General features: G+C 34.3%; 1 protein-coding gene across 1 annotated transcript in view; it reads right to left on the reverse strand.

Moving 5' to 3' along the window:
- Positions 1 to 971: 971 nt before the first annotated feature.
- The window catches only part of LOC140333987 (zinc finger protein 474-like), a 16,776-nt gene continuing 5,548 nt past the window's right edge, over positions 972 to 12,199 (reverse strand). Inside the window, exons 3-4 of the mRNA XM_072416040.1 lie at positions 5,641 to 5,821; positions 972 to 1,345 (exon numbers count right to left, since the gene is read on the reverse strand). Coding sequence (XP_072272141.1) covers positions 1,194 to 1,345; positions 5,641 to 5,821 — 333 coding nt within the window. The 3' untranslated portion in view covers positions 972 to 1,193. The remainder of the gene's footprint in view (positions 1,346 to 5,640; positions 5,822 to 12,199) is intronic.

Here is a 12,199-nt window from a genome sequence, read left to right on the forward strand (position 1 = left end):
ATCCTCTCCAGCCAATGGAGAAAAATCAGGCCCCATACATAGACATGACTTCTTTTTAAATATTTTTTTTCTTAAAAGAATACAAAAAACTACACATTTCATGCTAAATTGGTCTTGCTCCTAGAATGATTTACTCTGATATATCCACATATTCCTTTTTAAATGGAAATAAATTCACAGTAAATCATTCTGGGAAGAGGAATCTAAAATAGGGTGTGCACAAAGATATAATGTTATATTTTGTACACTTTGAATGTATAGGCTCATAGATGAAGGAAATAGGTGCTGATGAAAAGCTTTTTAGTCATGATTATAATATTCACATAACCTAAATCAGGACCTTTAATATGAAAAAAACAAATATATGCATCAATGGAGATTGTAGCAAGTGAAAGAAACTCTACAAGTTTAACATTCATAAATAAACCATCTTATCTAAACTTGTGAAATATTATCCAAGTCGGGCCGTGATTCTGCCATAGAATATCTGTCCTGTAAACAATATTTAGTAAAAAAATCACCAAAGATTAAGTTTTTGAAGGTATAGTTTTAAATCTTGCAATTCATTTTTATGTAATTAGAATTCAAAGACATGTTTTTTTGCTTACTTTTTATCTGTCTGTAACTTGCACATTGTACAAGTTGTCAAGATTCACTCTGATGATAAAATGTATTACATGCTTTGATAACGTGTAATAGTGTTACTTTGTAATTAACTACATACTGTTACTGCAAAATGTTTTAATATTTTTTTCAGTTTATATCCATTTCATATTATTATTTATTTTACTTCCAGTACCAATCTGTTCTGCTTGTGGTAGCTCATGGAGTGGATTTACCATACTTCGGCAAGGACACCTGTTACCTGGAAGTGACTGAATTCCCGGCACTGCTTCTTCACCTGTTCCTCAGCTTGTGGTGGAAATCTGGAACACTGCACTGGCTCACAAAAGACACACTCCAGACATGAAAATAATATCTTTATTAAAATTATAATGAGTTTAACACACACAAACATGTTCTGGTTATACACAAAATCATAGAATCTCACCATATAAAGAGAATTCAATTGAAATCACGTCACTGCCAATATAACAATATAATGTGTTATCCTTAAGGCACACTTACTGTGCAGAGATTTTACAGCTCCCACCAGTCACATATTACATTATTAGACAGGACTGTGACTCGTACTACTTTGTTTTCTTTGGTTTACAGGACCTTTGGTGGACAAGAAGTCTGTCTGGCAGGAAGGTACGTCCACAAATATCACATGCAACCAGTTGGCTCTGGGCACTTTGCCAGGCAGCCTCGTTTAAAGCAACAAGATCATAGGAACCTTTTGCTGGAAAAAAACGAGACAGAATATCAGTTTTCATTCTGGTCAAACAAAGTAAGAAAACATTTTCAGGAAATACCTGAAGACTTAGCATTAGCTAAGACCGAGTCATATTGCATGTACAAGATGTTCTGGTTATTGTCTACAGAATAGACAAGGGAAACAAGTTACACTTCGTTCGTAATGCCTTGTCCTGACATAACATAGCATAAAAATGAACTTTACACTGTTTACATGATTAGATGAATATTTTCCATGCAATTTTGGGGCACGTGCTAGCATTAAGATTATATGAAAATAAATAGATTTGGAATTATGAGATGAATTATGTAGAGATTATGGTGGATTTACCACGTTCAAACAAGAATGTGCCTTGCAAAAGCCCTGGTGTCATGGGTTGTTTTACATTATAGTTTTATGTGTGTATGCCCACAGTCCTCTGGAAAAAGCACAAAGAACACTACAGCATGCTTACAGTTCCACTAGTCTATCCAATTGGTTAGTATACAGTACCTCCACATGGCAAATTTGTGTAATGTGTATGACAACCCCCCCCCCCCCTTTCTGCTGATATTGATCATTCACAAACAAAATGTACAGTTATTACACAGTATTTATATATGTACAATGTACACATGTATATTTCTATTTATCTGGTTTTCCAAAAAAAAAACCAAGGTTACCTATTTGCATTACAGTAATTAAAAAAAAATACAATTTTTGCTTGTGTCTGTGCCATAGCAAAAATACTTATAGCATTAAAATGCATTGGACGAAAGAGGCTAAGCAACAACAAAAAAAACTGCATGTATCTAAATTACCAATCTATAAATCCTACATACCTGTAGCAGTCCCTAAAACTCAACCCAAACAAAGCTCCAGCATTTCATAGGAGCATTGCCAGAAGTATGAGTCTTTTATTTCTGCTTCAGTATACTAAGTAATGGTGAATATAAGCACAATGGGCCTGATTTATTACAGCTCTCCAAAGCTGGAGAAGATACACTTTCATCAGCGAACCTGGGTGATCCAGCAAACTTAGGATGGATCCAGTCCAGGATTCAAAACATTTGCTAGCAAATGACTTTAGAGAAATGCATTCCAGGTTTGCTGGATCACCCATCTTCACTAATGAAAGTATATCTTCTCCGGCCTTGGGGAGCTTTAATAAATCAGGCCCAATGTGTAACTGTTTGTCAAACCAGATTCGTAAATATAGACTCTATAATATATATTATGTTAAATAAATATCTAATTGATTTTTAATTACATTTTTCGGACATTAAAGTTTAATATTGTATCCAATGTGGGCATTATTTCTGTAGATTTAATATAAGCACATAAATTCACATCAGTTTACCAGATCCTTATTTCTGCTTTGTGTAGTGACCAAGTATGTGGTGAGATTCTGGTATATATGTATGAGATTATATCTTATACATATATTGAATATTAGTTTGTCACATACTGTGATCCTTACTAATTTAACAGCACTAAGGTTAACATTTAATGTTTCATGAAATTAAGTGCAATTGAGGAATTTTTGAATATAGAGTTATGAACACATTCTTTGCTCTGATCTGTAGAATATACAAACCACTGTTTATACTCAAGGTACAAGGATATCATAATATTGATAGTCATGTTGGTTTCTCTGTGTATTGAAGGTTTAAAGTATGAAAATTGAAAGGGGATAATTATAATAAACTTTAAAGAATTTTCCAGTTCGGGGTATTGGAAAAAAACTGAGAAAAACTTTGGCTCATTTTACCCTTGGGTGCTAGAAGAAGCTGTTTGAAGAAACTGACACGACATATGCTGTATTTATTAACAATAAATGGAAGGATGCCCACAACTAAAGCCACAAAGAAATACCTTAGTATAGTTATAGTCTGGTCCTTATTTAACATTTCAGTACCCTGCAAGATCCTGTTTTCAAATCAGAGTGATATCACTTGAGATGTTACTCAAAAGAATACCCTATGTGGTTCAGAAACATCGGCTTCTGATGTCTTTATGTCAATTATGGAAAAACTTATGGAGTTCCCGTTTAATACAAGGTCAGGAGCATCCTAAATAAATAGTGTCCAAGTCTGGGTGTGTGTGAGGGACACAAAACAACCATTGTCGACCAATCAAAACCACCCACTGAACACTTTAATTAAAATACTATGTTACTAAAGTGGAAGAAACTGGACAATTTTCAAGAACTTTGTTTTATGCTGCCCTAAGATATGGCTTAGGTGACCATTTAGCAATAAATCTAAAAAAAAATAAAAAAAATAAGATACAGACTGGCTACACTTAAAATGTTTGTTAGAGTAATTAACCAACTATTTTTGCTATTACACTTTATGCATCAGCTTTTGCACATTTCCGCACTTGTATAGCTACCAGTCAACAATAGTTATGCCAAACTGACTCTCCCTTTTACAGGTTTCATAAGAGGAAATGAATGGTGACTGTATCTCACTATGTTGCCCACAAGATCTTGGCACCTGAATAAAGTCGTCTAGCCTCTTTGAAATAAACAGCTCTAAGAGAAACGGGTTTTTTGTAAATTCAAAAAACAGTTTTGAAGGTTTAGAAATATTTGCAGCAGTCAATAATTGCAATGTAGAAGAAAAAGAAAAGAGAGTTATTGACACAACTTTTAACCTTTCTTTTGCATATTCTAAATGTACTGATAAACATGGACATAGAACTTGCAATATGCAATCTTACCTTTCATTGTTGACTAGATTACAATGTATAAATCAGGCCTAATTGCAAATGAATAGATTGATTGAAAAAGTGGATCAGAAATGTTGCCAGCTAGCAAGGGAAACAGATTCAACAAAACTAGAGCTGAGTATGGGCAAATCATAGGTTTTCTTTATTGTCCTGATGCGTTATACTAATGGCCATAGATTTTATAAGTTTATATTTTTTCATTTATGCAAAATAATTGCTGCATATTTTGTTTTCATTCTTCATTTAATACGGTCTCTTGTTTACACAAAATAGAAAAGCCTTTGGTAATTTATTTCAAAGTTAAGCTGTTTCTCTTTTGTTAACAATCTTTTCCTGGAATGACATACAATGAAATATTATATCAATTTGAATGATTTTACATTTTCAAAGTCAGAACAACAGACATTGCTGATTTCTGCTAAGATCCATGCATTTTTTACATATTACACTGTCTCTGCTGTTGGCAGAACTATGATGTCTCCTCTGCCCAGTTTTAATGTGATTCATATCCCACAGCTTATGCTGTTAGAACAAGAAGTGTAGCATAGATTGTGTTAGGAACTATTTACTTTGGGCACCAAATATTTTTATGTGTTTTTCATATGTCGTCTTGAGTTTTTGAGACAGACAACATTTTGCAGTGGGGGTGGTAATTTTGTTTGTGTCGACTCTAACCTGTTTCATATTTTATTATTTTTTTTTTTATTTCTTTTTTTGTCTATAGACATTTTTTTAAATATTATCTAACAATGAATGTAATGCTTTACATTGAGGTCTATTTTTAAAGCAGCTAAACTGTCATTCTCTGAAACATTCCCCTGTGGAGAATCTTCCAGATCCAGTGGGCCTGATTTATTAAAGCTGGAGAGAATACACTTTCACCAGTTAAGCTGGGTGATCCAGCAAACCTGGGATGGATTTCTTCAATGCCATTTGCTATTTGCTGGCAAATGCTTTGAATCCTGGATCAGATCCATTCCAGGTTTGCTAGATCACCCAGCTTCCTTGATGAAAGTGTATTCTCTCTAGCCTTGGAGAGCTTTCATCAGGGCCAGTGTTTCAATGGCAGTAATAAAATCTTTACTAAGAAATGTTTCAATGAAAGTCAGATTCATGGCTTTCATCCCATTGTCAAGTCTCCCTCCAACCATAAAGCTATATTTATAGGTAAAATAAGTTTATAAGAGTCATGCTCTATCCAGTCCTTCAGTTAACCTGACTTACTTAGCTGAACACCTGACTTTAAATGTTAAAGAATATGAAAGTCCCAAATACAATTACTATGGGAGTAATCCCTGTATTTTGTTAATTAGGTTGAAAGAAGCTGTCATAGATTCCCTATTTTTTCATACATACCTCAGAATTTCATAGAAGATTCTTCAAGTGAAGCTGTTATGTTGGCCATTTACACCATTCAATCACATTAAAACCTAATGTAATTGCAGTTCCCATGGGAGAACACAGCAAAAGGGATGCCCATTCACAACAGAGTTATAGGAATGCAATAAATTATTAAAAAAAATAAATGCCCAGCATCAGGTGAAGCATTTTTTTCTTTGAAATCTTACCTCCTATTGTTCTGACCTCTGGCTTCTTTGGCTCAGGTCTTTGAAGATTCTTAGGTAACTTGTCATTTTCAACATGCCACTTCTTTAGACACTGAGGTTCATGTATACCAATAGACTTTGTGCCAAACTCACGACCACAGATGTAGCACACGACTGTTGGAGGTGCTTTTAATGCAGGTGGCTGGAAAGACAAATGTTTTTTAAAGTATTCCAAGTGAATTTCTTTGCCTAAATGTTATCAACATAAAACAAGAAACTTAAAATTGAGAAAAAATTGTAACCGTTCATCATGATTCAGAAATTTATATAGAGTTTTAGCCAGCTACATTATATCTTCAAATGGAATTAAACAGGTAGAAATGGGTCCCCTAATATTTAGGTATGTGCAGCATATTTTCAGAATTTGGAAGATTTTCCTGGCAAAAGGAGTACTCCCCACCCTCCAGTGCCACAGTAACCTTGTTTCCCCTAGTCCTTAGTGCTTCCATATTTACCTAGTCTTTTTCTGGGCTTGGAATAATGATCCATCTTCTTTGGCTGGGTCAGAATTACATGACATGTTTACATGGACACAATTCCTGCACATGCACAGCTCAGTGTACTTTAGCAGGGCGCATTGGAGACAGGCGAAAAGGAAGACTTTTGTCGGAAGAGACTTACACAGTCTCCTAAGCCATAGAAAAGACTACGTCAGCAAATTTTATAGAACTGGACTGTTTTGGGACAGTCAGTGATTTGACTTAATTCTCATAATTTTACTACCAACACATCAATATGACAATAATAGTGTTAGAGAAACATGTCCATCAAGTTCAACGTCAAGCTGCAAAGCAACAAAAATTATTATTGCATTTTAGTGACCTGTAATAGTTATCATATAATTTAAATATGAAATATCTGATGCAATTGGGATATAATAGACTAATATTCAATCTATTAATTTAAAGAATCAAAAGTGGGAAAAGTTGGAAAAGCAAACCCACAAGAAGAAAAAGTTCACACAAAACAGACAACCGTGTTTTAATATCTATAATATTTGACTAATATAGATAAGGTTAAGCATTATAGAGAAGAATGTAGCTGTAGCTACATGAAAATGTGCTAGGTTAGTTGATTCAGTTAAGGTTATTCAAATGCAGCAGTTTTCAAGAAGCAACTATTTTTGGCTTCTGACAAGTTTTTGGTATGCCTGCCTAAAATATCCTTTATTTAGAAAAAGCAGAGTCATAAACTCAAATATCTGTATGTGGTTAATGTATGAGAGGTTGGGCATTATAAAAGAATTTCAGAAAGTATTTGTATATTCACATAGATCAGCTTTCCTATCCATCATACTATATAAAAAACTAAACTTGAGGACTAGTTCAAAAAACTCAATAAGCACTTTTACAAATGTTTAAAGCTTACTCTTACACTTAAAAATGTGCATAAAATGTTGAATATTTTTCAATTCAACTATAAATTTTAAAGACAAAAACAAAATGACAGCATTATTCTATATAATTCTTCTAAGATGGAGGTCGCTGAAATGTCATAGAGCAATATTAGTTTTAAAGGTTTCTAGTACAACATTTTGGCAGAAGCAGGCACCAACTTGAGATCATAATGCGTGTAGGAATTTATGAAGTGTTAAGGCAGCTCATGGAGAACCAGACAAATTATGTTCAATACAGTAACACAAATCAAACAACAATTTCATTTTTACATATTAATAAAAAAATGTGTAACAGCTACTAATGCTGTAGAAAAAAAATAACATTTATATTTGGTATTTAGACAAGGGAACATTAGTTCATAAGCTGATTAATTGACAATAGAAATTTGTGGTTTTATGCTTTAGATCAAAGAAACAAGCTATCACCATTCCAGCTTTTCACAAGTCAGATCATTTGTAAATTCCAGATGATCTCTCATGTTCAATGACCAATGTAAAAGTGCTAGCAAGTGAAGTGCCGACATTTCTAATGTAATTCAATAAGATCAGGCCTCTCCAACCTAAATGTTCTGCCAAGACCTTTTTTTAAATATTATAAAAAAAATATTCTTATTCTCATGACACAGTGTCTGGGTTGAAATTGACTTTATTATGCAGTTTATCAATGACTTCTCTAGCTTGTTAATGAAATCTGTTCTTTATAATGCATATAAACCAATCTAGACTACATTTTGTAATTTTAAGTATTAGTGAATTAACTATAAAAGTACAAAGAAGCATTCTGTGTAATGCAAAATTAATATTGTTCTGTTCTACGTCAGTAATGGAGCTGACAATCTGCCCAGCTAAGCAATAATTTTTGTAATGAAAGGAAAATTATTTAGGGACTTTTTTTTGTTTTTTTGGCATAATGGTGGACTATGAATGCCTAATACATTTTAGGGTTCACTATGGAAAATAATAAAAATGTAAATCATTCATATTTTTTTCAGCAAAACATTTCCAAGAAATATTTTACAACATACAAAAAGTAATTGCAGTTAAAGAGATGTTGACTGCACAATGCATTCAGTTGTTCAATTCAATGCAGTGTAAAATAATAAATAGTGAAAAACCACTGGTTATTATGACACACTGAAGGGAAAACAGCAAAGAGTAAAAGTCAGTACCTTAAATTATAGTGGTAAAGAGTCATCATAGTGGATCAGCCCTGGCCAGGTGATCCATTAGTTATTCTCCAGTGTACCAGTTGCCTCACCCCAATCATGGTAACTTATCCCTTTAACTGTTGATGGATTTGGCCACACTGGAACATGGTACGGTTTCTAGGTGATGAGCCAAATTATTGTAGAATAGAGCAATGGTTTGGTAAAGGGTAAAATAATGTTTGCTATGTTACAAAGAGTTTACAGACTGTAATAGTAATACTTTATTATTTGATGTTTAGCAGTGTTGATACACCAATCTTGTTATGTAGGAAAACTCAACCAAAGAAATGTAGTCACTGATCCTTAGCACAAAAGTCAATGGGCCTGATTTAATAAAGCTGTTCATAAGTGAAGCTGGCTGATCCAGCAAACGTGAAATGAATTTCTTCAAAGTCATTTGCTAGCAAATGATTTGAATCCTGGACTAGGTTTGCCGGATCACCCAGCTTCACTGATGAAAGTGTATCCTCTCCAGCCTTGGAGAGCTTTATTAAATCAGGCCCATTGTGAGTACATTACTAAAACAATTACTAAAAGAAAATGTGCTGTAGTAGTATTATGGTGTTAGTACAACCCAACGTATGCTGAAACATTAGGATCTATTAAAAAGGTGTGAGCTGTTACTTCCACCATATTGATGTACCTTGTATTCACTTACTCATTTATCCCATATATAATACCCAGTTTACCGATTTGATTTATATAAACACATTTTTCAAAGTGCATCATTTCTGATTTTCCAGCTATTTGGTGTAAATACTTTTATACAAATTATACAGAAATTATAATAAAACATGTTTAAATATTTAATTTCATTAAAATAATGAATTTAAGAAAAAAAGACACAAAAATGTAAAGCGTAAAAGCAAGTTGGAATGAAGGTGAAGAGAAAATAAAGAGATACATTTGAGTTAATAAATTGAGGCTTAAAGAATGGATGTATATTGAATCCATTAATTGCCTAGTGTGGTTAAAAATGGAATGTATACATTTTTTTAGGTATACCTGACCTGCAGTTTTGCTGGGGATACAATTATGTATTTTCTGAGAAAATGTAAAATAGATTTGGTGATATATTAGGCCAGTAGTAGCTTCAAATTTTATCAGAACTCTAGGTATATAATTTAGTGGGAAACTTTTCAAAATAATACACTTTAGTTGTATCTTGCCTTTTTTGGTTATCCAAGTTTTTTTTAACTCATTGTTAGCTTATTTTTGGGGGAAATGTGAACAAATCACATATCTACTGCATATAATATAGATTTGGTACAATATTGGAACCCTTGGCTTAAGGCAGGGCTGTCCAACACCAGTACTTTAGGGCCAGTATCCAGCCAGTAACAAACAATTTTAGAATATTAAAAGCAGAACGCAGTAAATTTAGTAAATAATTGATTACAATTGGCCTGATTTTTTAAAGCTCTCTCTTTCACGGGGGAACCTGGGTGATCCAGTAAACCTAACCTAGATTTTTCAAAAACCATTTGCTGTTGTTGGCAAATGGTTTCAAGCCAATCCAGGTTACTGTATCACACAGGTTCACCCACATTAGGTCTATCCTCTCCAGTCTTAGAGAGCCTTAAGAAATCAAGCCCAGAGTGATAATTCACATTACTAAGTGAATTACCTAAACATTTTTAAATCAACCTGTATGTTTAAAGCTATCCAAAAAATAGCATCACAGATCCATAGTTATTATTTTTATTATTAAAAAACAGTTTTTTTGTAGTACCAACATAATACGCAGCACTGTACATTTTTTTTTTACCTTGATAATAAATATTACTTTGCCTAAATAACTTCTATACTTGTAGCTAAACGAGGATATTTAAATACAAAGAGAAGAGAAGCTTGTGGGATGTGCTGAGATCCAGCTGTCATTCTGTTAGATATTTACTTCAAACAAAATAGAATGGCTTCCTGAGATAAATCATATTGAATAAAGAAAGGTTTAAAAATAATAAAACACAGCAAGTGTTCAGATGATATTTAACAGATGTTTATTTTCATCAAGATGGGGACACGTTCAAAGCAATAGGAACACTTGCCTGATAGCAATGCTCCTCCAAAATAGCAGCTTTGCTCCAATTATTCACAAGCAATTAAACAATAAAGGCTGTTTGGTTTTCCCTTAATGACCACACAAGTTTGAAGTCTTCAAAAACCACCAACCCAGTTTAGATACAGAAATTCTGTTTAAACAGGCAGAACATAGAGAGGCTGACAGGGTCATTAGAAAAATAGGCAGACTGCTAGTCAGGGATACTTCCCATGCCTTTTATTTGGACACATTGTTAAAACTTAGATAAAAATAATCTAATCAAATCAAATAAAAAATATACGTATGTAGTTTTTTGTCCACGTGCATTCATGTGTTAAGGTCAAGATAACACTCATAGGTCCACATGTTAACGGAAAGGTTCAACTATATCAAGCTGTTGTTGGTGTATGCTTGGTTAGTTTTACATTCATTTATTTTCTTAAAGCAGACTTGTAGTTTTAAGGTAACCCAGAAACCCTTTCTGCAAGAAAAGTTAATACTTTCCTAATAAAACTACTCATGAGTTGACTATGCAGCTAAATCTTAAAGCAATTGCTCAACTCAACCCACACAATGAAGCTTCGGTATTTGTGCTTTAGATAAACCTGGCAGGTATACAACCCTTTAGGGAAGAAGCGACTAATGATCTGGTATTACTACTGTTTGGTTTATGGCAGTTCATAGTCTAACACTTCCAAGCATACTGCATGGCTTCAGTCTTGCATATAGAGTAGGACCTGGATTTTTGGTCAATATCAGACTAAGCTTGAAGACCTTACCTTACCTTAAGATGAAGCTCTTCATCTTAAGCTAATCATACCTTCATATTATACACTAGCAAAAAGCTCACACTTTCAATTCTTATACATGCCGATGCCAAACATTGTAGGTCATACTGTATTAATAATAAACCCAACCAACATCTGTTGATATTGGTCTAGAAGCCAAGAATGGCATTTCAAAAATACTGCACTTACCATCCTAGGCATCTGGGCAATATGGAATAAGGCAGCATCCATATTGCGTTTCCTTAAAATCAGGAGAGTGTCACTAGTGGCAGAGTGAAGGACTGGACATCAACTGGTGGTTACCAGTACAAAAAAGCAAGGATATCTCCCCAACAGGGGCACAAACAACAAAACACAGGGTATATCCTACTCTATCATGTCACACAAAGGAAAAAAATCCAAGAAATACTGTTCAGACTCTTCACTATAAACATTCAAAGAAGTAATAAATAAAAATAATATGGCAAAAAATGCTTCTCACAGTCGGCTTCCCTTAAATGTTGGTAGTAAGGTCTCATTTTCAGGGTTTTTTCTTTTTTTCCCTCCATTTTCTTGGATAGGTACATGTAAAATATTTTTGGGACATACTTTAAACCTTTGCTGTACTGGAAATTGACTAGTGGAAAGACAACCGTGTATGTAATACCACCATACACATCAAAAAGGCTTTCTCCATTAATTTCAATATTACTCAAGAGTCTGTATAAAAAACAGAAATATATACCGTATTTTTCGGCGTATAAGACGCACTTTTTCTTCCCCAAAACTGGGGGGGAAAAGTGGGTGCGTCCTATACGGCGAATGCAAGTTTTAAAAATAATTAAAACCTACTTACCCGATACCGCGATCCCGCGTGCTTCTCGTCTTCTCTCCTCTCCTCCTGGCTGCAGCGCGTGTCTCCGCCTTCCTGCAGACCCAGCGAGGAGAAGCCTGCACAAGCGATCCCGGAAGCAAGCGTGCCCCCGCGATCCCGGAAGCAAGCCGGTGGAGAGAAACGGACAGGTAAGTGGCAAGGGATGATCAGCAGGGGATAAATCGCCCTGTGCCAATTCAACCCCTTCTGATCACTCTGTGCCAATTTATCAGA

This window comes from Pyxicephalus adspersus, chromosome 6 (genome assembly GCF_032062135.1).
Source record: "Pyxicephalus adspersus chromosome 6, UCB_Pads_2.0, whole genome shotgun sequence".
Taxonomy (NCBI): Eukaryota; Metazoa; Chordata; class Amphibia; order Anura; family Pyxicephalidae; genus Pyxicephalus; species Pyxicephalus adspersus.